At 45.3% G+C, this 27451-nt stretch overlaps 1 protein-coding gene across 1 annotated transcript in view; it reads right to left on the bottom strand.

The window, feature by feature from the left end:
* Window positions 1-20495: 20495 nt before the first annotated feature.
* Window positions 20496-27451, bottom strand: part of SDC2 (syndecan 2) — a 271610-nt gene continuing 264654 nt past the window's right edge. The window contains exons 4-5 of the mRNA XM_069621401.1: window positions 25930-26071; window positions 20496-21694 (exon numbers count right to left, since the gene is read on the bottom strand). Of these exons, the coding sequence (XP_069477502.1) occupies window positions 21531-21694; window positions 25930-26071 (306 nt within the window). The 3' untranslated portion in view covers window positions 20496-21530. The remainder of the gene's footprint in view (window positions 21695-25929; window positions 26072-27451) is intronic.

Raw genomic sequence — 27451 nt, 5'->3', positions numbered from 1 at the left:
CCTGCTCAAATCTATTAAACCCTCCAATTGCAAAGGTGATGCCTGTCCAGCCCAACTCATCAAAGGCTCTACTCCCTTCCTCACTGCCTTCATCAATGCTACCTTCAGGTCAGGTCTTGTTCCCAAAGATCTCAAAGAAGCCTGGGTACGCCCATTAATAAAAAAGTCATCACTCGACCCCACCGTCCCCGGGAACTACGGGCCTATCACCATGGTCCCATTCCTGCTAAAAATTCTCGACAAAGCGCCTTATATGCAAGTTCAAAAATACCTGGAGGAGAACCAACTCCTAGGCCTGCAGCAATCAGGCTTCCGCCCACGACATGCACTGAATCAGCCCTCCTCGATTTAAAGAACCAAATGGACGACATGAGAGATGTAGGCAAACCTGCACTACTCGTGCTCCTTGACTTATCAGCTGCTTTCGACCTGGTCGACCACAACACTTTGTGCCGTCACCTTGCCTCTGCGGCTAACTTCTCCCACAAAGCACGCGACTGGATTACCTCCTTTCTCCAAGAAAGGGCTATCAAAGTTTTCTCTGACTCAGCCTTTGCCACCCCTAGCCTCCTCAAATGTGGAGTCCCACTAGGGTCCTGCATAGCGCCAACGCTCTATAACCTTTTCACCAGGCCATTGCTTAGCATCCTGTATTCCCTGGGCATATCATACACCAATTATGCGGATGATACGCAGGTGTTAATCCCACTCACAGGTGATTACAAAACTGACATGTCTAATCTCACGGCTATATACTCAACTATCCAATCATGGATGGCTGACAATTGGCTCTGCCAAAACAGCGAAAAAACGGAACTCTTACTCATCGGCTCACCCACTATCCTGAGTAACCTCAGTCAGGAATACTCCTCTTTCACTATTGACAACACACCCATCAAGGTGTCTGACTATGTCAAAACACTTGCCGTCTACCTAGACTCAAACCTCACCATGGACAGACAAGTGAATGCTATCTCCACATCATCAGCCTACTACGCGAAAATCATCAACACAGCCAGACCATTCCTATCACAACAGAACTGTCTTGCGATAGCCAGAGCCATCATTGGCTCTAGACTAGACTATTGCAATGCCCTACTATCCGGGACGTCATGCAAAAATCTTTCTAAACTACAACTAGCGCAAAACAATGCCCTCAGAGCAGCCAATGGGACCTCAAGGAAAGAACACATCTCAGAAATCAGGAGACAGGTCCACTGGCTCCCGGTTAAAGAAAGAATCATTTTCAAAACCCTCTCCCTGGCGCACAAATGCCTCCATGATACTGCCCCTCCGTAACTTGTACAGAAGATTGTCAAACACACTGCCACAAGACCTCTTAGGGAGGGGTACTCTAACCTTATCCTGGTGCCTTAAACCAAAAAGGCCCGTGCAGGAGGAACCAGCTTCCACACGATAGCAGCCACACAGTGGAATGCCCTTCCGCCTAACCTAAGAATGATTCAGTCCCAACTAGCTTTCCGCAAAGCACTCAAAACACAACTCTTCATCTAACTGATAAAACAATTTTCTTATGTCTACTAAAATATGTGATGAATACTGTACCTGTAACTAAGAGACCTCTCGGTCACATGTAACCCTGCTTACTGAAAATTCTTTTAAAATTCCTGTAACAAGAGCCACAATGCCTCCGGGTTGTAGGTGCGCTTTACAAATGCAAATAAATAAATAAAATGTATGCAGACTTGCAATAGAGTAGTTAGATGTAGTATTCCTTTAGGCCTCGGAGGGTCTACAGTGACTGCTGGACCACAGCCTCCGGAACTACAGCCACCTCCTTGGAGTTCCTAACTCTCTCTTCAGGTTTCTGGTATAGGCATGATCTGGAATTACCCTCTCCTGGTGGTGGCTTCCAGTTCAGAAGAGGGGATTGGGGCTGGCTTCCTGTTCCCAGATTCCTCAGTCTAGCTCCCATACCTCTCCATGTATATTTAAGTGTTGTTTCTGAAACTGGTATGTTGGAAGCAGGGAAAGTGAATGCTGCTGGCACCACTGGATCCCGGGTCCTCGGTTCCCATGACTGGAACACCTTTTTTGTGCAGGGCTTGTATATAATTACAGGTATATTTGTGTAATCCTTTAAAGTAACCTACTTCCAGTTTGGCCTCTGTGTGGTTGTGGGCCACAAATACCCTAATTGTCCAAGAAGCGCATTTGGGGGATCCCTCTGCGGAACCTGCTCCCATTTTGGCCTGTGGGTGGGCTTGAGCCACAAATAACTTAATTGTCTGAGGAGTAGCTTCCAATGTATCCGTCAGGCCGTGAGCATGGCTAGGGAGGTTAGAAGTTCTAACTTCTGATTTAGGTCCTGGGGGAATAAGGTTGATGTAGTCTCTGTGTAACTGACTCCAGCTATGAGACAAGGCAGCAGTGTGGTACCCTCGGGCCACCATATGAAGCCAACAGGGTTGCTCAGCCCCTATGGTCTCTGCATTGCCAGCACTCAAATGCAAGCAAGGAACTTGGTTACAGTATATACACCAATATCATCTTGAAATGTGATGTCATACCCATTATTAACAGTAAAATCCAACATATCGGCACCCACCATGTTCCCTTCCAGAACAAACTCCACATCACCAACACTTGTATGTTCAATCTGAGGGCACATACCGCATAAAGTCAGTCATCAGCATTTAACTGGTACCTGTGTTCTAATGGTGAAATAAAAAAAACATGTAAGAATCCGAGATGAGGCAGAACATAAATGTGCAGGCACATCTGCCCCTGTTGAATGAGGAGCATGGTAGGGTCATTTTTGCTACAGAGAGCTACATGGCTTTTACTGAAGCTTATGAGGCTGATTCGCACTTGCTCCCCCCCTTGATGTGCACATTCAGGTGGCAGCGTGGGGGAGAGGGGCAAATGGTCAGTGGCTAGTCTGAGAAACCTGAAGGTGTCTCTGTAGCCAGTCTCTGGGGGATCTGCCATTCAGGTGGCCAGGACACGGCCATCACTATTGGATCCAGTTCCTGGGGGTGGAGCAGTGAGGGAGGATCACCTGGATGGGGGAGATCCTTGGGAAGTGGGAGACCGATGGGCGAGATGCAGTATTCCCCTCCTTTCACCACCTTTTCCCTATCCTACCATGTAGGATATTCCAAAACACGACCCCCCCCTTTTCCGACACAAACACTTTCACATAACACGCAAGACAACGGACAAACACCAGAGCTGTTTAGCAGACATGTCCCAATAAAAGGGTCAGGCAATTGGCCAGAATCACACACACCTGACGGTCCTTCCCCTTCCCCACAGGGATAAAAGGTGGAGCGCAAGAGCACAGGACGAGCAAGGCAGACTGCACAATGTGAGAGCTAACTAAGCATGGCAAGAGGAGGCGAAAGACGGTGAATACTGAGAGGGTGACAAGGAGAGAAGTAACCTTGCCCTTTCCGATCAAGGCCTGTGATACCTCTGCAGATGGAAACATAAGGCCGCGAACAATAGCCAGCTTGTGTTCCAGCAGATGTCTACGGTACACAAGACCCTCCTCCGCTGATAACCAAGCCGGGGAAGAACGCAGGTCTCGGTGGTACCCACCTTGACTCCAAGGATAAAGAAAGGCAAGCAGTTCATCACAGCCGGTGAGTCGAGGGGAGAATCGATAAGAAACCAAACTGTGTTAAACAAAACTAGCCAACGGTAATTTGAACTTTGAAAGACAAAGATACGATTGAGGAAAGAAGGGGAAACCAAGCAACAGAGAAGTCTGGCACCACATGATTGCTCAGGTAGGAAACTCTGGGTGATTACCGGATGGTAGAAACTACCAGAACCAGAAGCCCTTGGGAAGAGGCGAAAAGAGGTCAAAGTGGTCATACAGGGGTCTTGTAAATTCCTCTGCAACGTCCAAAGTATTTGACCTACAGATGATTGAGAAACGAAGGGAAATGAATCCCGCTTGGTGAAATGAGTGCATGAATAGTGTGTTGTAAGAGTTGGCGAGAGTAAACCCAGGAGAAGGAAACCAACAATCACGAACAAAGTCTGAAGTGCTGTTTAAAAAGACATTCAGATTTGTGAAGCAAGAAGTATTGCAAGACATGGGGAAGGGAAGCGCCTGCCTTGTCATTTAGGATCCAAGCCCGGCTGAGGGAGAACCAGGGGTGAAAAGCCATCACCCAAAGATTCTTTGAGAAAGTAACTATTCACTGTTAATATAAGTGAGGGGTCTGCACCTGGAAGAGGGGATCCAGGGGTGAAGCAATCACCCAACGTGAACTGTGTAACAGAACTTTTTGTAGGTTCGTTTGTTGGATACATCAGGCCGCGAAAGCAAGAGACTTTTTAATGCAAAGAGACTTTACCCTCGAAGAACCTGACAGCTGGAACGGAACTGTCGGCTCATGCTGAGAAAGCTTGAGCATGTGCTGTGCTCCAAAGTCCCATCTTGTCCTATGATAAAAAAGGTAGGGAAGGGAGACCGCAATGCAATCACTCTGACATATATTTTGAACACTCTTTCCTTTATTCTGATACCCTATGCCACACTCTTTCTGTAATTAGTTGTAAGGAATTGACAATAGGTTTTTCTTACTGTAGGCCCTTTTATTTTGACACAACACCACTAGGACTGCCTTATTCTTCATTTGATGGTCGACGCTTGCTCCCATCTTAGATTTAGTTTAAGTGTTTCTCCACCCTGCATTTATTGTTCAATAAACACCTTGTATTCACTGTTGCCACCATGAGTTCCTTACATATGGTGCAGGAGTGGGATGTGACTCAATTGAAACTAATTGGGGAAGCCTACAATTACAAAAACATAGTGCAAGAGCCTCTAACACTTCTATTGCCACCAAGAAATCAATAGGGTTGGATATATGTAGCAGTAGGGAAGCTACCATTCCCCCTGGGAAAAGAGGAATGATTCCTGCAGACTTGGTTTTGATACTCCCTCCGGGGTGTAACCTTCGATTGGCCCCAAAATCTTGCCTAGTGTGGAAGTTCGGGATAGACGACTTAGCAGGCGTGATTGATACCGACTTTAGGGGGGATGTGAAGGTTCTCTTACAAAATCATGGCGAAATCCCTTTTGAGGTATGTCGGGGACATCAAATTGCTCAAGGGATTTTGGAAAGAGCTCTAGTTCCTCAGTTGAAAGAAAGTGAATCAGATAAAACAGACAGAAGTAACTTAAGTTTTGGGGAAGCAGATGAATCAATTAACATTGAAGCAATGAAGGGAGAGGAACCCACCATGTATCCAGACCTTCTCGCTGAAGCATTTCTATAAGCAATTCCAGAAGAAGAAGGTTTAGAGAAGGGGAGTCCTCTTTCCTTTCTAAAACAAGGATTGCTTTACAGAAAAGAAACTCTCTAGAGGCATGGTAAAAACGTGATTGGTTATACCCAAAAGCCGTAGAAAGGTTGCCCCAGAAATCGCGCATTCCCATTTTACCGGGGGGCATTTAGGACAATCTAAAACCCAGGTGCATATTGGTGGGATGTTTTACTGGCCGGTACCCACGCCGATGTCAAAACTTTCATCCAGACACGTGAAATATGTCAAAAGATCAGTACGCACATCCCATCACCTGCCTCTCTGAACACATTGCAGATTATAGAAATCCCCTTTTCAAGAATTGGTATGGACATAATTGGGCTGCTTGGAACTTCCAGATTAGGCAATAAATATGTCCTTGTGATCATGGATTATGCAACCAGCTATCCTGAGGTGTCCCAATGCGAAATAATACCACCAAGCAGATCCTTAAACATCTTCCAGCATATTTCTCCAGGGTCGCCTTTCCCAAGGAAATACTAATGACCAGGGATCGACTTTTATGAGTAAGCTAAAGGCCGAAGTCACAGAGCTACTCCAGGTTACCACCTTTCAAACTTCTGTGTACCATCCCATAACCGATGGCTTGGTAGAAACATTCAATAAAACCCTACAACGAATTCCCCACAAACTGGTAGACAAGGACAGTAAAGACTGGGACTGAATGATCCCACGGGCACTATTTGCAGTAAGGAAAACCCCCCAAGCTTCCACAGGTTTCTCTCCCTTTGAATTGGTCCATGTAAGAAAACCGAGAGATGTCCTGCACATGGTCCAGGAAACCAGGGAAGAACGAGAGGAAGCCCCTATTCCCATCTAGCAAACTGCCACCCGAATGTGAGAACATACGAAGTTGGTCCGAGACTTAGTTTGTACCCATATGGAAAAAGCTCAGAGCCAACAAAAGGCCACTTATGACAAGAAAGTGAATTTAAGATCATTCTCCAAAGGACAGAAAGTACTGGTAATCTTACCAACCTCAGAGAACAAGCTGGTCTCCAAGTGGCACAGACCTTATGATGTAGTAGAAAGAACGGGAACCTGTACATAGAGTAGCCCAACCGGATAGAAAGCAGAAAACCCAATTATATCACAGAAATCTCTGGAAGGAGGGGAAAGCGAACCAGTCAGCCACCCATGCCAAAGTAGTAGCCTGTCTGGTTTCCGATGATAGATAACTTTGATTTAATTCCTTCTGAGTTATCTACTCAACACCAACAGGACTTAAAAGATGTAGTAATTTCATTTCCTGATGTATTCTCTGGAAAACCAGGAAGAGTAAAAGGTACATACCACTATATTAGAACACCTAAAGGTAAAGTGGTACACTTAAAACCATATTGACTCCCAGAAGCTCTTAAGCAGATAGTGATCGAGGAAGTCAACACAATGTTGAAAGCCATCACTTCTGAGCCCTCCTTTCGTCCATTGTCCTCTGCTATCGTTATGGTCACTAAACCTTACCGTTCCTGGAGATTCTGTATTGACTTCTTTCAAGTTAATGCCATATCGTATTTTTACGCCTATCCCATGCCACGCATCGACGACCTAATAGATCAACTCGGAGCAGCCACCTTTCGATCTATCCTAGATTTAACCAAGGGGTACCAGCAAGTTCCCATATATGGATCAGATAAGGAAAAGACCTCGTTTTCAATGCCACTAGGATTATTCCAAAAAGTCCTACCTTTTGGCCTACACGGGGCGCCAGCCACTTTCCAGCGTCTCGTGAATCATATCCTACGACCCTACTCGGATTTCTATGGGGCTTATATTGACTATATCGTCATTTGTAGTAAGACTTGGGGAGGATCATCTCTTCCATCTTTATACCATCATGAAAGTCATCAGGAATGCTGGCATAACTGCTAATCCAGCTAAGTGAACCAGGTAGGTTTTTTTTAGTATAGGCAATTTTATTTTGACACCGCCACTGACTGCCTTATTTTTCATTTGATGGTCGTCGATTGCTCCCACCTTAGATTTAGGTTTAGTTTAGGCGTTTTTCCAACCTGCATTTATTGTTCAATAAACATACTTGAATTGTGATCACTTCTGTTGCCACCATGAGTTCCTAATACTAGCCAGATATAAAAGGGGAGATTCTATCCCACATATTCATAGGAAATTTTGAGCAAACCATACAATAACGGCAACATGACCTGAAGTATTTGGGCAAAAAGTAAAGCATCAACTGACTACTGCACAACCCTGTTATCGGCCGATTGCTTCCCAAAATAAACCAATAAATGCTTTATGTGGTGGGCAGAGCTTGTAAATTGACTAAACACGAAAAACAATTCCTCGGACACTTCCACAATAAGACACACCATTAGAATGAGCGGGCAGAGTACAAAAATATAATCCTGATCATTATAGACGGTGAACCCCAACATTGGGGGCACTGACAACGTTACCTCCAAACTCCTCATCCCCCATATGCTTGGCACTAATCCCCCTTGTTTTGTATGTTTAATCAGCATGAATGAAGTCATATCATCATCACTGGACTAATGGCTTTACTAAATGGCTGGTATAAAATAAATGTTAAAAATTGAGCATGTGTGATGAGGCTCAAACTACACTTTTGGCTGCCCGATTCACCCATACCAGTTTTCCAACCTTTACGCAATGCACAAATTGTTTTTGACATGCGCACAAATGCATATTTGCCTGATAACAGTGAACATTGTGGGCACAGCGTGCACGTTTAGGCGCTTTGATAGATTTTTAAGGAAAAGTAGACACACAGCAAAGAAACCAGAGCTGTATTGGCTTTGTATCCAAGATAATTTCGGGTAAATTTAGTAGCAGCTTGCGTCGACAAGATTGCCATTACGGGCAATGAAAAACCAATATATCCAAACGCCGCTCTCAAGTATAGCATAGTGGGTTATAATCAAATCCTACATAGGCTACAGGCCCGTAATTGATTTCTGATTTACAAACTAGGTCCTCCTTAAGAGATGAAGGGTGTTTCTAACTTCTCGGGAGTACCAATGATTAAGCCAAAGTAACAAATGTGCTTTCTCACAGGACTCTTATCTTTGTGTTCACAGGCATGGAGTATGGTGAATGCCGTAGTTATAACAGGACGGTGATATGAGTGACAGCATAGCATTTTTGGAAATGCATTTCAACCAGTTTTGATTAAGATAGCTCAGTTAAGTAGGTGGAAATCTGAAAATATGTTTACGCACAGGGGAGAACCCCATGAAAGTCATACATTTGCAGCCAGCAGAAAATCACCCATCATTCCAAAGTGAATGTCATAAATGGTTGGAAACCATGTTCCATGTCTCTGGACTTTGGTGGTCAAGCAAAGGATACACCCGAACTTAGGAAACTTAGGGCATCTGTTCACTCTTTCAGTCCCTTAGTTATAGCTCGACGAGTGGTAATCTAGCAGTCAAAGAAGTGATAATACAAAGGATAAGCTGGGCCACCACTGTCTGGATAGGGTCCTGCACAACATAATAGGCTCAGGTGAAGTTTTCCAACATTGTGACAAAGACAACTGTGGTGCTGTCCACTACTCTTTCAAACTTATTCGCACCCGGGGAAGGGTGCTCAGCCAATTGGGTGGCTGGAACAGCAGGCGAGAATACACAACCCCCACCTGCTTTCCCAGCCACCCGAGGTGCTTCCCTTGGTGGCCCTTTTTATTCTATTGTGGGGAGGTAACAGGGCCTCCGTGCCTGTCGGGAGCTGATGGTGAGAAGAGAAATTGTTTCTTTCTGTTCAACTGCTGCTGTGTTTTTATCTGGAGGAAAGGGGCATTTTGCATGTTTATTTTCCTAGCATTTTAGGATTGTTCAGAAATAAGATGGAACACCTAGTTACAATTGGGAAGTATCCTTTTCACAAATAAATGATGCTTTTTCAGTGAATGCTTGCTTGCATTGCAAAAAAGTATTTTTGGGGATTCCTGTGTTGTGTGCATTTATCATAAAGTTGTGTCTATGTGGTGTGTTCAACACATTAACGTGTAGAACATTTTCCACAAACAATGTGTTTGAAGCCAGGCATCTTTGCTATTCAACTGTTTATATGTTATATTCATTTTTAAATGGAATAATGTTCTGGTTGCTTGGCAAATAATGTTTACTCTTACCATTTAATTTTGTTAAAACAGTGTATAAAATACTGCCCACCTTAAACCCTTAACTGGGGCATGGAATAGTACCTAGTTTAAATGTCCATTAAACCTTAAGTTGGAGTCTATGTGGAAAATTGTACCATAAATGGTCACTGGCAGCAGGACACTTGCACAAGGTGAGCGATTGTCATTAAGACAATAACAAGGGTAAGAGACCTTTTCAAATCTTCAAGGCTTTGCTTAAAACATTTGATTTAAAACCGGACTCTCCAGCCAGTGTAAGCGCGGTTAGAAAATAACAAAATGTTTGCATGTGCAATTAAATCCAACTCAGCAAAACATGTCCCGGTAGTGGTAATCCAGATAGGTATTTAAATCTGTATGTAGTGCTTCATGCAGGATTCTTCCAATTTGTAAGCACTGTGATTATTAGCTCAGTTGATAGTCAGTTTACTGACTTCTGAAGGATGGAAGGCTAACTCGGGACAGCCAATAATTGACCATGAGATAGATGTAGATTTTAGCATTGGGCACTTGCCTCTCTGCGCTATCGTATTAAAACACTTGCATACCATTAAGCACTATTACTTCAAATAAATTAGGACTTCCAGTAATCATCAGCAGACAATTCTGCTATCAAACCTCAAAAAACACATCATGTTTGCTTTACTGTGTATGTGGGCAGGTTTGTGTGAAGATTAAAATATATACAGACGAGATAAAATGTGCAGACCTTTGTAGAAGAAAAATTAACGAAAGGCATATTGAGTGGCTTATGGTACACAAATCATGTGTTGTTCCAAGGCTGAATTCCTTCTAATTACGGTTTACAAAATTCCTACTATGTGGAGTTTTTCTAATTCCAGAAACAGAGTTAGCCATCGCATTTGTACTAGTCGGTCTCAACGGTATATTAGTTCCATCTGTACGGAGCTTGCATTGCAGAGGCAATTTACTGTTCCTCTTCTGTGGGTGGTGCTCCCACTGCCGTTATGTTATTCCTATTCTATGTGAGGCGAGCTTGGATGGCTTACCCCCTGCTGGGCAAGTTCTGTTCTGTGAGGGGATATTGGACTGCTAAGCCTATGCCGTTCTGTGAGAGTGTAGCTTGCATTTCTGAGGCCCTTCAGTTACCCGTTCAGTTTGGTGGTGCTTGCACTGCTCCAACCCATGCCGTTTCCTCTCGATGAGAGTGGAACCTCTACTGCTGTGACCGACTTCACTGTGGTAACCTTATACATTTGAGACCCACAACGTACCCGTTACATGTGAGGAAAGAATGAGCTACTGAAGTCCATGGCATTCCTTTTCTGTATTAGGAGAGGAGTGTGCACTCCTGAAGCCTGCGTTGCACCTGTTCTATAGACCATTCCTTATACTGATCCACTCCACCTATTCTACATGTTGACAGCTTGCATTGCTGTTGCCCCGATTCATCTTTCCTGTTTTTGTGAGGGAAGCCTGATCAGTTCCTACTCCGAAGGCCCTGTCCTGTGTGAGCCAAGTGTTAATATTACAATGCTCTTCTTTGCATGCAAGGCAAGCTCAGTGTTGGAGAAACCTGCTTTTCTGTCATGATGTGGGCCGCTGCTGCATAGTTTTCCCTTTTTGGATGCGTCAGCGGCTGGATGTCATACTTTTTACTCTTTTGTAGAGGACCAAACTCATTTTTACTCTTTGCAAATCGAATTTACTTAAAAATCAAGTAAAATACTCCCACCTCGAAATCTTATCTGGAGCTCTGGATGTTGTGTAGTTCAAGAACAGATATTGATAACAAGTGATATGTCGTCAAGTGTTTTATCAGAAACAAATACAGAATTACAGGTGGTGGGAGGTAAAGTATAACAAAAGCCTTGAAATTCAGCGAAAAAAACTTTAGTTAAAGTGATGTTAAGGTGACGATTTAATGGCACAAAACCCCTGAAATTCAGCAGGTCTTGGAAGCTTTGCCAAATTAACTACGAGGGCCGCATTGCGCAGCCCATAAGCACCCATATGAAATCACACATGATATCACATATGACCTCACCTATGACATCACGAGTGACATCACTGGTACAGCAGATCATGCTTTTTTCACTGTATTTGAACACATAGCACAGACAGAATATACCCCGTGTTTTGTGAAGGTCTGAAAACATTTGTCAAGCATGTGAAATAATGGTTGGGGAACTCAGAGTGTTGTTTTTGCACATAGTAATTGACAATTTAGATGCAATATAGAAGTCTGTAAGCTATGGATCTCCATTGGTTTTACAATACAACTTCTACTAGCCCGATCCAGCATAGGCAATGAGGAGGATAAATGGAGTCATGCAGTGGAATGCTGTCTTCAAACCCCGCCAATAAACCATTTGCAACTTTTGTCCATCCAGTAACATTAGACACATTGGTCCGGATTACTATGTGTCCTCACAACATGAAAGGGTTTAACACTGTTGACCCTTGAAGGCCACCTGCCCTTGGCTTTAGTATTTTACATGGCCAAGGCCTACTATTTGATTAGTTATAATGCCAGTACGTTGTCTGCCATATGTAGATATGCTGACTTCAGAAACTGCCCCTTATTATGTATGCTGTCTTCTTTGGTGGCAGGTGTAAAGTTATTATTGGAGTGCTAAAATGTCTTCTTTGTATAGGGGACTGTTTTTAGAACAGATTGCTAAGGGTACTAGTGAATGCTGAATCAATACAGAGTAACTCTAATGTGTACGAATACCATGGTTGTAAATAGCCTGTATTTTTAAATGCATCCTCCAACCAAGTTTTGCATCAGAATCTACCCTTATATGCAGAAACACTGCACCTCTCTTTCTTGCATGCGTGGTCTGCTGTAACCGTGATGTCACTCATGATGCCGCAAGTGATGTCATATGTGATGTCATCAGTGATATAGTTTATCTAGTCATGGGGTGTTTGCGAGCTGTGCAATGCGGGCCTCAGTTAAGGTGGCATAGCATCCAGCACCTGCAGAATTTCAGGGTTTTTGTGGCATTAAATAAGCACTTCAACTAAAGTTTTTTCACCACATTTCAAGAGTTTTGTTTCACTGAACCTATTCACCTTAACTGTCCCTTAACTCAAGTTGTATGATTTGCCCCAACTGCAGTTATATGTCAAAGGTTTGCTTTGAAAGACAGATTGCATTTATCGGTGTGGTTTCTTTTGGATAAAATACCAGCTTCATTTTATTTATTTTTATTTTTTTTAAACCTTGTTTTATTAATCAGCTTGGCAGCAAAACACAGGCGAACAAAACTCAGGGCAAGCACAGGGTAGGTACAGTTAAAACAATACAGCCATACAGTTACTGCATCTAGTATGAACATTTTCCATCAAGAACGCATACAGAGCAAACGCAGTGTAAGGGATCCGTTAGCTCAGGGTAGACAACCTGTGTGAGTGGGTGTATTAGTTGGGGAAGATGTATCCGGTGTCGCATTTAAATCTGACATATAGGAGCGGAACTTGAGCCAAACATCCCTAGGAATCGAGTGAGCTGGTTTTAGCCAGGACCATGTTTCCTCAGTGTCTGAGGCCCATGTGAGAGCCCTGAGCCATTGAGCATGAGTGGGAGGTGCGGGGCGTAGCCAACAGAGCAGAATGGCTCGTACCGCAAGGAGCATGCAAAGGCCGGACAGTTTCTTGGAATCTCGGGGTAGCCCGGGAAAGTCATGGAATAGGCACTTCATTGGGTAGGGGTCGATAGGTTGGTCAAGTATAGCAGATACGGTTGAGAACAGCATCCCCCAAAATTGGGAGAGGCGGGGACAAGCCCAAACCATGTGTATATAGTCGGCACCATCCTGTCCACACCTGGGGCATCTTGGGGAGTGATCACTAAGCATACGATGCAACCTGCTCGGGGTATAATGAAACCTATGTAACACCTTTAGTTGAATCAATTTGAAGCGGGAATTGAAAGACACCTGATGTATACGGGCACACATGTGAGCCCAGCGTTCATCCGTCACCTCCACCCCGAGGTCTTCCTCCCACGCCCGCCTTAGCCCGGTGAATTTTGGAGTGGATCTGGATTGCATCATAGTGTATAGCCTAGATATTTTCCCTCTGGTAGGTGTGGGGGAAGTCAATTCTTCAATAGTGGGATCGTCCGGTGGCATTGCTGGAAACATGGGGTAGTTTCGCTTAAGGGTTTTACGTAGAGGTGAATACTGAAGCCATGCACTCTGGCCAACCCTCAAGGGCAGCGGCAGGTCGGGCCACTCAAAAAAGCTACCCTGCTGAAATACGTCACGGAGAAGCTTGTAACCCGCCTCAGCCCATCTGCGCACAGTCGATGGCGGTACACGTGGGATCCCGGGGAGAAAGTTCCACAGCGGGAGATTGCCATGAAATGGATGAGGAGTATACAGCATTTCCACGTTTTCGTTAGCGACAGGGAAGTGCAAGCCATCGGGTTCAGTGTATCCCGTGCCGAGGGAATGGGTTATATCACCAGGGAGCAGATAGCCCGGTCGCTAACCGCCAGTTTTTCGAGTCTAACATGTGGAGGAGGGTCTGCTGTATTAAACCAGTAGGATGTGTATTGGATTTGAGAAACCAACCAGTATTTAAGAAAATCGGGGGCGTCAAAGCCGCCGTCAGCCATCGGGGTAGATAAGGTACCAAGCTTGAGCCTGACCGCACCCGAATGCCACAAAAAAGAGTTGATACTGCGTGTCAATAGTTGGAAGAAACCCTCGCCCGGCCACAGGGGGACGTTGGTGAACCTGTATAGTAATTGGGGCAATACTATCATTTTCAATATCCCTATTCTACCTGCCAGGGAGATCGGCAATTTGCTCCATGCCAGAGTCTTGGCCGCCAGGTGCGAAAGGTAGTTTTGATAGTTCTCCTCGAGGGTCGACTCGAACTGACGTGTTATTTCAATCCCCAGATAAGTGAACTTCGACTGCGCCCACGTGAACCCAATGGTGTCAGGAGGGGGGAGGGTACATTCCGTGAGCGGGAAAAGCGTAGATTTTGCACAGTTCACCTTGAGGCCTGAGATGCGCCCGAAGTGGATAACATCTTTCAATATCGGGGGTAAATTAGTGGAGGGGGACCGCACGAGAAGGAGTGCATCATCAGCATATAGAGATATAATATCGGCTTGACCCGCCGAGCGAAGCCCTCTATGTGAGTGGAGTTGTCGAAGCATGTCGGCAAAAGGTTCTATCGCTATAGCGAAAATCAGGGGAGAGAACGGACAACCCTGTCTCGTTCCCCTAGCAATATCAAAGAATGGGGAGCATCTGTCTTCCGTTCGGACACTGGCCACAGGGCCTGAGTAGAGTACCTTGACCCAGGAGCGAAAAACCGGCCCAAATTTGCATTGTTCGAGCACCCGCCAGAGGTATCTCCAGGAGACTGAATCGAATGCTTTCTGCATGTCGAGGGTTGCGGCTACCGCCTGCGCATTGGGGCTAATCCTGCTAATTATATTAAAAAGCCGTCTCAGGTTCAGAGTGGTGGAACGTCCTGGAATGAATCCCGCCTGGTCCGAGTGTATAATAGATGGCATACAGGGGGCAAGTCTGGTCGCTAACATTTTGGCAAATATTTTGGTATCACAGTTTATGAGGGAAAGTGGGCGATATGAACCGCACTGGGTGGCAGGTTTACCAGGTTTGAGCAATACAGTAATTGTGGCTTCGCGGAGTGATGGAGGGAGTATGCCTGCCTCCACCGATTCCTCCCAGAGAGCTATTAAGTGAGGGAGAAGGAGAGTTTTATAGCATTTATAGAATTCAACCGGGATGCCATCGGAGCCGGGAGCCTTCCCCAAGGAGAGAGAATCTATGGCCTCCGAAAACTCCTCCGGGGTGAGTGGAGAATCGAGGGAACCAGCGGTCTCAGGAGAGAGGACCGTTAGGGGGAGAGCAGCAAGATAGGAGCCCACCTCCGCCTCCGTGGCCTCGTCCGAATTGGAGTATAGGGCTTCGTAAAAAGCAAAGAACTCCGAATTGATGGCCTGTGATGTGATAGCTAAGGAGCCATCTGGTCTAACAATCCCAGGGATATGTGGAGCACCCAGCTCATGACGGATAAGTCTAGCAAGGAAGCGGCCGGGGCGCTCGCCCTCTCCGTATCTCCTCGCCAGACCGGGACTATCTAGGAATTTTTGTTCTCGTTCCGCCAGAGAACGAAATACGTCCAGTTCCACTCCTATAGCTGCAAGGGTCGCAGGGGTTGAAGACAGCGAACACTGGGCCTCCAGGGTCGATAGCTTGGTTTCGCTAACAGCGATATCCCTTCGAATTGTTCTAAGTATGCCACTCTCCTTGGACAGTGCTATGCCCCTAATATATGCCTTGAAGGCCTCCCAAAGGGTAGCCTGCGAAGACACAGGTCCTTATTTATTTAAAAAAACTCCTCAATGGCTACCTCGAGCTCCGATCTGAACAGAGGGTCAAGGAGAGAATGAAGTTTCATCCGCCAGCGTCTGGTACGGTCACAGTCCAGCCCCCAGCCCATGGTGATGGTCACCGGCGAGTGGTCAGATAGGGTCCTAGGGAGGATTGTCAATTGTACCACATTTTTAATCAGTACATCAGAGATTACCCACCTATCAATTCGGGAATAGGAATCATGCACTGCAGAGTAAAAGGAATAGACAAGGGAATCAGGGTAGAGTAGTCTCCACGCGTCCACAACCGCAAGGCGGGGAAGGGACGACAGTGTAGCATAGGCTGCCCTGGTGAGTTGGCGGGGCCTGGACCCAGATCTGTCAAGGTCTATATCAACAATGGTGTTGAAGTCCCCTCCCCAGAGGATAGGAACCATAGGGAAACCATCCAGAAGGGATGCGAGGTGTGTGAAAAACTCTGGGTCATCTATGTTGGGGCCATAGATGTTCAGTAAAATCACCTCCCTATTCTGGAGTGTAGCATGGAGTAGAACATATCTACCCTGGGGGTCTATTTGTGAAGAAATAAGTGTAAATTTAAGACTCTTATGAATAATAGTCATAACCCCACGACTTTGGGTAGAGAAGTTGGTAAAGTATCTCTGGGGGCCCCACGTTCTGGCAAATCTCATACATTTTTCAGAACGCGCATGCGTCTCCTGTAAGAAAAGGATCTTGGATCCATGCCGTTCGGCTTGCAGCTATATCTGTCTCATTTTTTTTAAATTGCCCTGCCCCCGCACATTCCAGCTCATGAAAGTCAGATTGTTCTCCGTCAAAGGAGCGGTAGCGTTCATATTGCCAGGATGATGATGTCAAGTGGGCCGATGTAGCAGCCCTGTAGCCCCATTAACACTGCATTACTCTGCGGTCCGCCCTCGCTGCCAGCGCCAAACTTTTTTTTATAACAGAACACCCATCACAACCCACCCCCACCCTCATCCCTCCCCCAACTAGAGGAATGACAATCCCAAAGCCCCTTAACCAAATCCAAACCAGTGGCATCAACGCCTGGGGGCCTGTGGGCCGGACTGATGACGCCGTTCCATGCCTGTGGCAGATCCAGTGAGAACATGGTACCTACAATGAAGCTTCGAACGTAACTTGACAAAGATTTTTGGCACAGTTTAACTTGGCCCAGTCATGCAGAGTAATCCAACTAACATTTGTTGAGGAGTACAGGTGTGGTATATTCTTGGCGTTGGGAGATAGCCGGTGTCAGCGCCTCCCCAACGGGCATGGCTGAGTAGCTGTAGAGGAATAGCTGGGGAGGAGGGTCAACCTGGGAAATGTTCGTCGATAAACCTGGAGGCCTCATCCGGAATCGTGAAGAATGACACCTGATTCTTGTGCTCGACTCGCAGTTTAGCGGGGTATAACATGGAGTATTTGACTTCGTGATCTCTAAGCCTTCTCTTTACAGCCAAGAAAGTCTTGCGCTCCCACTGAACAGCCACCGAGAAGTCAGGTTATAGGTGTATCCTTGCTCCACCCAGCAGAAGTTCACCTTTAAGTCTTGCGGCTCTGAGGAGGACATCACGGTCTCGAAAGTTCAGGACACGAGCTATAATGGGTCGTGGAGGCGCACCCGGCTTGGGTTTAGGAGTCAGGGCCCGGTGTGCCCGCTCTATAGCAAACTGCGGAGAGAGCTTCGGTGAATCTAGAAGCAACAGTAATGTATGTTCCACAAAGTCTTCCATCGGCTCTCCGATGCCACTCTCGGGAACCCCAATGATACGGAGGTTGTTACGCCTCGAGCGAGATTCCAAGTCCTCATTTTGCTTCTCCACCTCTAGGACGCGGTTGGACAGAGCTGTGACCTCCAAACGCAGTGCCCCCAGACCGTCTTCAGCGGAGCTCACCCTGGTTTCGACCTCCGATACTCCACTGTCAGTCCTCTCAATATGAGCCTTGATAGAGGAAATAGTGCCATTCATGTCGTCTAACTTCGAGTGGAGCGTGGTAAAACCCTCACGGATAAAGTCCATCATGTTCTGTGATTCTGAGGTAGCAAGGGATGAAGAAGTGGCAGGGGTCTGCTCGGGGACCTCCTCAGCTGATCTGACCTGAGTCTTCGTGAACATGTTCATGGAGCTCTGTTTTTTCCCTGCCCCTTTAGTCATTGTGACGGTGATGCGACGCAGGAGAGATGAGGGACCAATGAGGTATAGCCCCCAGGGGATCCAAGCAGAGGATCCGCGCAGCCCGTCCATGCAGTGGGCAACCACTCGGGCCAGCGGTAGGATATCGAAAACGCCTCTTGAAGACAAAAGAGGACTCTCAGGTAGTGTAGTTGGTTGAGATAGTGGGTCACCCCACGTGTCCGTTGCTCCCCAGGGGGGGGAGGTCCCAGATGCCCCACTAGAAGGCCAGGAGGTCCAGGAGACGTATCCCTGTCCGAGAATTAGAGAGATCGCGGCTACCCCCGAAGTCCGGCCCGCTACAGGGCAGCCAGGGGCGAGACCCAAATCCCCCTGCGCACAGATAGGAGTCTCCACTGTGGTTCACCAAGAGAGTATATATTGCGCCCTCCACTCAGCCCCCATGGGACCCAGGTGTTCACGCCAAGTCACTCGTTGAATTTGTCAAATGGGCAAGGACACCAGCTCCTCCACCCCGTGGTATCAGTCACACAAAGGTTTAGGGTGAAAGAGAGATAGGGGGCCACGATGATAACTCCAGAGCCCGGGGCCCCCCCAGCCTCGATGGCAAAGGTTGGCAGGATACAATCCAAGCAGCGCTGGGGAACCCAAAGTCAGGCGTCCTGAAAGGAGGAGGAGCGGGGCCAGGGCAGAGCCTCGAGTGTCGTAGAGTAACCGGCACGGGGCAGCGGGGCCAGATGATGTGGACTGTAGGGGATCCCAGCCAGTGTATGGGGCACCAGCCAGGGTAACCAGCAAGCCGCGGCAAGGCCACCAGGGGCCCGGGCCCCACCAGGTGCAGACAAGAATCTAGTGCGGTCTACGCCGCGCTGAGAGGGTACGGGAGGATGTCGGTGCGATCACTCGGCAGGGGGTTGCAGGGGGCACCCTGAGTGGTGGATGAGCGGAGCCGGGGCCGGAGCCGGGCCACAGCAAGTCACTCGGCGGGAGCAAGCGAGTCTCAGGGTGTCCTCTATTGGGTGCGGGCAGTTGGTGACCCCCCCCAGAGCAGCGCAGCAAATTGTCCTCATCTCCGCTTCGAGACGGCCAGGGGTTAGCAGCCCTCAGTGGGGGCGTTAGAGGATCCCCATCCCCCACGTACCTTATGGCTGCCAAGGATCTGGCAACTCAGTCCACGCCGCCAGGGGAGCACGGCACCCGGCGTCCGTTGGTGTGCCGCAGCTCTACCCCGGGCGCTGAAGTCTCATTGGCGGGGGGGGGCCCAGCTAGGGGGACAGCAGGATGAAGGCCGACGTAGGAGTCAATGAGGGCCGGAGTAGGAGCCGCCCAGCACGGGTGCCGGCTCAACATACGACGGTCACAGCCCGCCTCGGGCTGTACAGTTCTAATATCTGCAGTGCTCTGCGCCGGCGTTGTACGGCCTAAGCAACCGCGTGGTTCGCTCCCGATCGTCGCCGCAGGGGTGTTCCACCGCTCCACGGGCCTCCACAGGGGTGGCGAGGTGTCTTGGTTCCGGGGGCCTGAACTGTCTGAATCTCCTCGAATGCCGGATTTCGGCACGCAGATGCGCAGACGTTGGGGGATGGTCACGGCAGTTCCAAATCACAGGGTTCCCGACGCCGTTTTCATTTGGGATTTGGACCAGTTGGTCCCTGTTCCAGCAGCTCGCGAATCGCAGCAGCCTGGTACAAGTTGTAGATCGTAGAGGCACAAGATCAGGATCGAGTGATCTGCCTGCCACGGAGCTCACGTTTCAGGCGGCCATCTTGTTTGGCGCACAACAGCGCCCCACCAGCTTAATTTTTGACATTATATTATGAGTGGTTAAACTTTGACACAATACATGTCTGATAAATTAACTACTGTGATGGAAAACAGTGGAGTTAGGGTATCACATACGGATCGTCTTGCTTCTTTCTCAACATAGGGTCAAACAATGACATCTTTGGACACCAAAATGCTACACTATCATCTCAACCTGAATAGGCACTCTGTTGAGATATACAGCCCTAGCTACACAGGTTCAAAACCTGACCTCTGCTGGTGATTGCTCCAAACAATTTGTGAATTCATTTTGGCTGTGTCAGTCTAGTGAAGAGGGGTTAGGGAGGCTGTCATACTGTTTGGATATTAGCCGCCCACCTCACAAAACCGATACCACTAATACGGTAAATCCAGAAAGAATATGTTCATTGTGCCTCAATAGGAAGTCTACCAGGGACTGGTGAAGTTGATCATTTCCTCTTTTTCTTGCAAAAGACTCCTTCCATTCGTGGGTCGCTCAAATGAAAACACATGCAAATAACTGCAAGGACACTTGCCATGCTACATGAAATGTGAAACAATGAACAAATGCCATTAACGAAGAAGGACTGGTTCAGACTCATCACTATGTGAGCTTTTTTTTTTGTGTGCGCAAACTTTTATGCAAAGAGTGGAATGCCCCCCGCCCCCTTTTTTTTATGTTTTCCGGATCAACAATGTTAAGCAGAAATGCATGTATATTCAAATGGTCAGCAGTAAAACATAAAAAGTGGTTATAAAGTATTAAACAAAGATAACAATACGAGACTTAATATTAGGCCACTTGTTTTATTCAGTAGTGTTTATGTTCTCAAATTACAATTTAAGTCTATCGATGTAAGACTACAAAAAGTTACCATTAGAATAGTCTGTTCTTATAAAATACCAACTTTTTTTTACTGTTATACACGTATTAATACAGTCTGCAACAAGTTACATAGAATCATAGGCACTTAAAAGGCTTCAAAAGACTTTTACAACTTAAATGCATAATAAGGACAAAACTGTAGTTTCTTTTAAACCCTACTCGTACCTTCAAAATGGAAAGAAATTAACACGTACAGTGGCCATAAAAATCTGCAGTAACTTTTCAGAATACTGTTAAGAGTCTTTGGGTTTGCTTAGGCTTGTCAGTAGCTGACGTCAAATCTTCCTTAAATAAGATTCGCTTTGTAAGGATGCAGCTATGCAGTTCATATGTAACAATAATCCAATTATACACATTAATTTGTTGCGGAAAATGTGTTTGATGCTACACAGAGAAACAAAGCAATGTGTAAAATTGACTTAAAAACAGAAGAGAAAAAAAGACAGAAAGGTGAGGCTAAAGTTTACATAGCGCTAAGAAAATACATTTACAATAACATACTGTTATCTTAATGACCAGAAGACAAATTGCACCATGACAACTACAGAGGTAGGGGTATTTAGGGGAAAAAGATAAATTAATGAAATAAAAATGAATTTAAAATGCTGACAAAATTAAACAACTTTCATAGAACTGTAGGATAAAACTTTCTACTGTACTTTTTATATTTATGAATGAGGTTTTTGTTTCCAGTGAACATCAATGGCCTTATAAATTACTATGTTGCCACTGATATTCATAGGAAATTGCAAACGTTAAAAGTTTGAATTTTACATTGTTTCAAAGGAATACATGAAAAAGTTTTAAATACAATGGGATTTTATCATTAAGGGCCTTATTGGCTCTTTAATGAGTAACAGGTCTTCAATATTGTATGCAAAAGCTTTATTTAAAAAAGTTCCATGGTCTCCGAAATTGAGACACTAGGTGGGAGCTCTATGCATAAAACTCTTTAGTTGGTGCCTTTTGGTAGGCTGCGCTGGATGGTTTACGTTCTCCCAGGTCATAGCTGCCTTCATCCTTCTTCCTCATGCGATACACCAATAGCAAGATCAGGAAAAGGGCAAACAAGAAGCCGATAACTCCCCCAGCGATGACCGCTGCAAAACAAGAGGAAGATGAGAGCTAATCAAGAACCACTTCTGCACGATAATACTTTATGATAAGACTTGCAAAAATGAATACCATGAATTAATAATGGGCATTATCTTCCATTGATAAACAAGAGTTTCCCAACATTTATCACAAAAACTTTCTGGTGCCTTGTTATTACTTTAAGCTAAAGTAACAAACAATCATGAAAAAGTAACTATTGCACAGGTCACAAGCTGAATTGCCGAAGGTGGTTCAATAATGTTTGCTATACCCAACTCCTCCCTCCAATCCTGCTATCCATCTCCTCATGTTGCATACTGTATGTATAAGCCTGTGAAGCTATTTAAGCCAAGCACATACATGAATTAATAAAAGTGGGTTTGACAAATGTGTGCCAACACAAATGGCCCACAAACATATGTGAATTGTTAGTTTGCCACATTTTAACTGAAACACAAAGACAAGCAAATGAATGTCACTGCTATTGGGCTTCTCATTCATTTTAGTTGCAACACAACACACAAACCCATGTGGGTTTGGTACTGTTGGGTTTGACACAACCGTTAACCTCAACACATAGCACATAAATATTAAACCTTTTCAATTGCATTTGACACTGTTCAAAACCATGCCAGCTGCAAAGGACACACGAAAAGCCTCTTTCTAAACCAACAGTGTTATTTGGGAAATATGTCACTGCATACGAAGGGTTCAGAATAAAACAATGCAAACCAGTGTTTATATTTGTTTAACAAACAAGTTACGTGGAAATTACTCATCGCTTATTTGAGAATCGGCTATGCTGTAAGTCTGAAGGCATGAAGGACAAATTGTCCTAAGTCACGACTGTCTATTGAAGCAGATAGTGATTGGCTGTAATTATAAAGAGAATGGCGTCTCTGGCCATCGTTGGAGGTGTGTAGGGGCATTTTTGCATAAGTAATGCTATTTTAAGAGAAACAGATGTTACCATTTAGGCCAGACTTTTCTGATGGGAAGGTAAACGCATGCTGTGGAAGGCCCTGCTTTTGGGGGCGTTACAGAGAACATTGTTCACATTATGTGCAAGGTAATTAAAACCAATATTTTTCTTTGGGAAACAGGCTCTCGTTGAGGCACACTGATCAAAACTGGATATTACAAAAATGCCCACACCACAAGCCTGCTTTGACTGGGAAGGATAAGATAAAACTGCCCCCACAAGGCAAGACTGGATGACAAGGAGCGAAAGACTGTGGGTAAGTCTCTCCTAACCGGGACTAATGTCTGGCAGAGGTACTCCCAGGACCCCTCCCCCCCCACCCCGTGGTTTTTGACAAGGCGATAGGCAAGGTTTAGATGGACTACATAATTGGCTGCACAGAAGGGAAGAATACTCAGCGCTCAGAGATGAACGCTAGGTTCCTGATGAGAAGCCAGCAGGGGCAGAGTTGGGAGGCCTAGCCAGATCGCAAAGCTGGACTGCCTGGGTAAGAGGAAGCACACACATTTTAATGCATTTTCCATAGCATCCATAGCAGAGCAAGTCTGCCTATTGGCCTAAAAACTGACAGGTTTTCAAATTTTAGTTTACATGTTTGCTTCAAGATTTTTATAGGCAGAACTGAAAAACAAGGCTGACCTGCTTTTGATGAGAAGAAGCAAATAGCCTTCAGCATGGCAAAGTAAATCTGTATCAGGACCTCAAAATCGGCATTCGGACAGTTTTTCCAAATTCTATTTTTCACGGGTTTCAAGGGGACTGAAATAAGCCATTTGAACCTTTCTGCAACATAGTTTCTTTTTCCATGGTTAAACCCTTAAGAAACCATATCATGTATTTTTGCCAGGTAGCCTGACAACTCTTCCTGCGCTTGTTAAAACACGGATTTTATTGTGAAACAAATTTTGGTATAGCGCATTAAGACCTTTGCTGCACTTGCATTTTTTTTGGCCAGTATATGTGGGTCCATCAAAGCACAGAAAATGTAAGAAAGGGCTCCTTAAAAGAGGATATACAATGGTTTACTGTATTTGTAATCCATGGATTGCTTATTGGTTGTTTTTAGGTAAAATGCCCTTAAAAGCCGTGACGTTTGACATCATTTCTTTACTTTTTCCATTTGGTGAGTATAATTTCACGTATTACTGTTCCATAATTTTAGACGGAAGGACACATGCCTAGTTAGTTGTAGGTTGCTTTAAGATTCGAGAAGTGAATAGAAGAGTAGGGACTACATTTAACTCCGTTATTGATAATATTGGTGACCATACTATTTTTAATGTGCATATGCTATCTCTACAAGTGAACAAACATACATGAATGCAAAACAAAAAAGAAGTATTCTTGACGTGTTTCTAGGAGTATAAAAGGGCCAAAAATTACAAGTTTAAATAATTGTCTTAGATAATAACATGTTATGTTAATCATACACAGAAGGGTAATAATGTTCTAAAAGTAGGCCTGCAACATTATTGCTGCCAATAGTGAACCTGGCAGGTGCTCAGCGGTAGTGGGTTCACTTGCACGAAGCGCAGAGATCCAGAGCCTTGCGTTTGGTACAGCGCCAATTTCTGCCACAAAACCTGCCGCAGGTAGCCATTTGGTCTACCGTTGGGGTGGAAGTTAGATTCTGGCAACTCAAAAAAGATAGGTTGACGTCATGTGTCTGTGTGTAATTGAATGTGCGACTGCTCGGCCTCTGCGGGAATGCTCAGCCCATTTATTAAAACGATGGCCGCCATTTTCATGGAACTGAATTTTAAGGCTGTCGAGTGCCACCAGTTCTACTTTCGTTCATGTAATACTGCGTTCCTCACGCTGTGAATTCATTAAAGGTAGCTTTTATTTACTCGGCTCAGGGATACATTTCCACACCAGTTCATCTACTGCATATGGGGCGCGTCGTAACCCAAGCGATCAGGCTTGTAGATTAAGGAGAACTGTAGGGATTCCTCAATGCCTAGTGTCGGAAACAATGGGCACCGGTCGGGCCTTGTAGGGTGAGAGTGGCACCTTGTCATTCCAGACAGTTGAATAGACAGTCATTAGAACAGCACGTGGGGACTACAAAAATGAGTAGGCGCAAAGAGAAATGCTTTCACAAATGAAGCAGCGACTACTGGACAGAAAGGACTGCATCCACCATGGAGATTGAAGATGAACCCATCAAGCAAGGGAACTGTTAAGCATGGAGGGCTGTTCCAGTTGGTGCACTAAAGCAAGAGCAAAGCAATGTCATTGTGGTGTCCTCTGAATGATACGCTAGGGTGCTCAGGATTTAGCCGGGATTTCTCTCCCTCGCTGCTTTGAAGGCACCCCTTGTGCCCCGTTATTTCACTTGGGACGTTTTTGGTCAAACATGGACATCACATTTTAGCAGACTCCAGCCATTGTTCCAATTCGAAAGCAATAACCATAATATAGAGCTAGCCATGTAGGACGTGGGTGTCAAAGTCACACGATAGTAGGCTCTTTGTAAAACTTACCATTGCTAGCTTTTTCACTCGAGCAGACAACATACATTCGTCCTTACATTAATAAAACTCTCTTTAACAACATCAGACATGATGGTGAAAACAGAGGTTCTGATTCACCCGGGGGAATCGGCACACACTTTGGATGTGCATTACCCAGGAGTAAAACAGACCAGATTCTCAAAAGGGCAAAAGCGCGCACCACTCACATTTCCCAAGCCCTTAGCGAGTGGGCCATGCGTTGCCACACAGGGCGAAATCACTCAAGTTCCGGGAAAATGGGAGTAGGCTGGAAGGAAATCGCCTACCTAAATGAAAACAGATAGGCAAAAGAAAACAAACACGGGCAGAAAAACTAAAACACCCACGCAAAAAAACACAATATTAAACGTGCTATGAGTCAACTCTTGGACAATTGTGCAGAACTCTCTCTAAGCTACTGATTCATGGAATTATTTGCGCTGAAAAACGGGGATTTGTGCGCTATTCTGCCCGCAAATTGCTGTTTAACAAATGTGGATTTACGGGTAGAATGACACACAAATCCCTGTTTTTCGGCGCAAATAATTCCATGAATCAGCCTGTAAATGTGGTTCATCGTGCATTGCCAAGTCTGGATGTTGGGAAATATGTTCCTAGGACATCTGTAGTCCATTCATGTATAAATACACTGCACAATACCTTCGCATTTTTTAAAAAATAGATTTTATTTTTCTTAGCTTTGCTAATTCATAATTAATACAACAAAATGAGGAAAACATGTTAACCTAAAAGTGCCACTCACCAGCCAAAACTTCTGTTTTATGAAAGAAGCTATCGGAGTGCTTTTGCGTATGCACGTCATTATCGTCGACGGATTCCACCTGCGACTTTTTGTTATCTGCGTTAGTCTTGCGAACTGTGACTTTATCAATTTCGTCAGGTACCTATGGGAATAAAAAGGATGATTAGAATACAAATGTATCCCCACAGATAGGCGGGCACTAACATCTGCGAAAGTATATTTTAACAAACATTCACCAATAAATGTGAAATCAGGGTTTGGCATAAATTGATTTGGAGTCTATGCTTCAAAGGTTATAAGATGCTAAGGCATTTGAGCTACACACGTAGCAGAAGTATATGGTCTTCCTAGGGCAATGGGGACTCCGATACATTTCCTCTAACATTGCTTCAAATTAATATTACCACACGTGTACATGCTTACTAAGTATTCCTTTCACTGGTGAGGGGTTTTGAGAACCCATATTCCAGAGTTTTTCATTTTCCTGCGAAGGCCACCATGAGGTCATTTTAACAAGTAAAGGAAATCTTTACCTTGCTGAGGTTTGAAACAAACGATATGCTTTTTGCACAACCATGGCTAAGTATTGATGTAATGTGCCTGATTAAGATATAACAAAACAAAGATTTCAATCAAAGAAAATCTCAATATTTAATTCTCAGGTAAACATAAATCTTTCGACACTATTCAGGGTAATGTAGTCCTCAAAATCCCAGTCTTGCTATACCAAAGAAGGGTAGGTTTTCACCCTGCGGTGGCCTGCACAGGCAAGAAAGGCTATTTGTAGATATCAGTAAATCATGGTAGACTTAGCAATGACGGTGTGCTGCTGCTTCCTAATACTGCTGCATGCTCTATTGAGATCTCGTTTCCTCCTTACTAACCGCACTATCCGAAAATACCTCCTCTTCTTCGGTTCCTTTATCCACTCGTCCCCCTCTCTGGACTTTGTCAACAGATCTGTAACACCATTTTCGTTTCATGGCATGTACTGCACCTCACAGCCATGATACTAATGACCCAACAAAGGTTCAGACAGGACACACCATCCAGTCCTTTCTCATTAGAAACACGAACACAATCACGGTGAGAAATACACAGATGACAGATTTAGTACCACACAAGAAAGTCCTATATTAACGAATCACCCAAACAGAACTCACTACCGTTGTGACAGGGATGGCATATTGTGTCCCCCTCATGGTATCCATCATGAGGTCTGAAGAGATTAGCGATTAAGGGAAGTAGGTGGAGGAAAGAGAACATGGTGTACAGATTTAGACGGACATCATGTGTTGGGAGACAGAGAAAACAGGATAAGGGAAAGGACTGGGGTTTGTGATCATTTGGGCACATGTCCACTGTGACGAATCCAGGGTATTCATCCCTTCTCCCCAGCGGGGAGCCACCCCCTTTGAGGCTATGGAGGAGAGCCTACCAAGCATGACCCTCCATAGGTGTCTGGACAAGTGGAACTGCACTGGGAGAGACTCTGTTCTCGGAGACAAGGACCCCCATTTCG

Source organism: Ambystoma mexicanum, chromosome 5q (assembly GCF_040938575.1).
Source record: "Ambystoma mexicanum isolate Mex_15411 chromosome 5q, UKY_AmexF1_1, whole genome shotgun sequence".
Classification (NCBI taxonomy): Eukaryota; Metazoa; Chordata; class Amphibia; order Caudata; family Ambystomatidae; genus Ambystoma; species Ambystoma mexicanum.
This window is presented reverse-complemented; position numbering and strand designations above follow the sequence as displayed.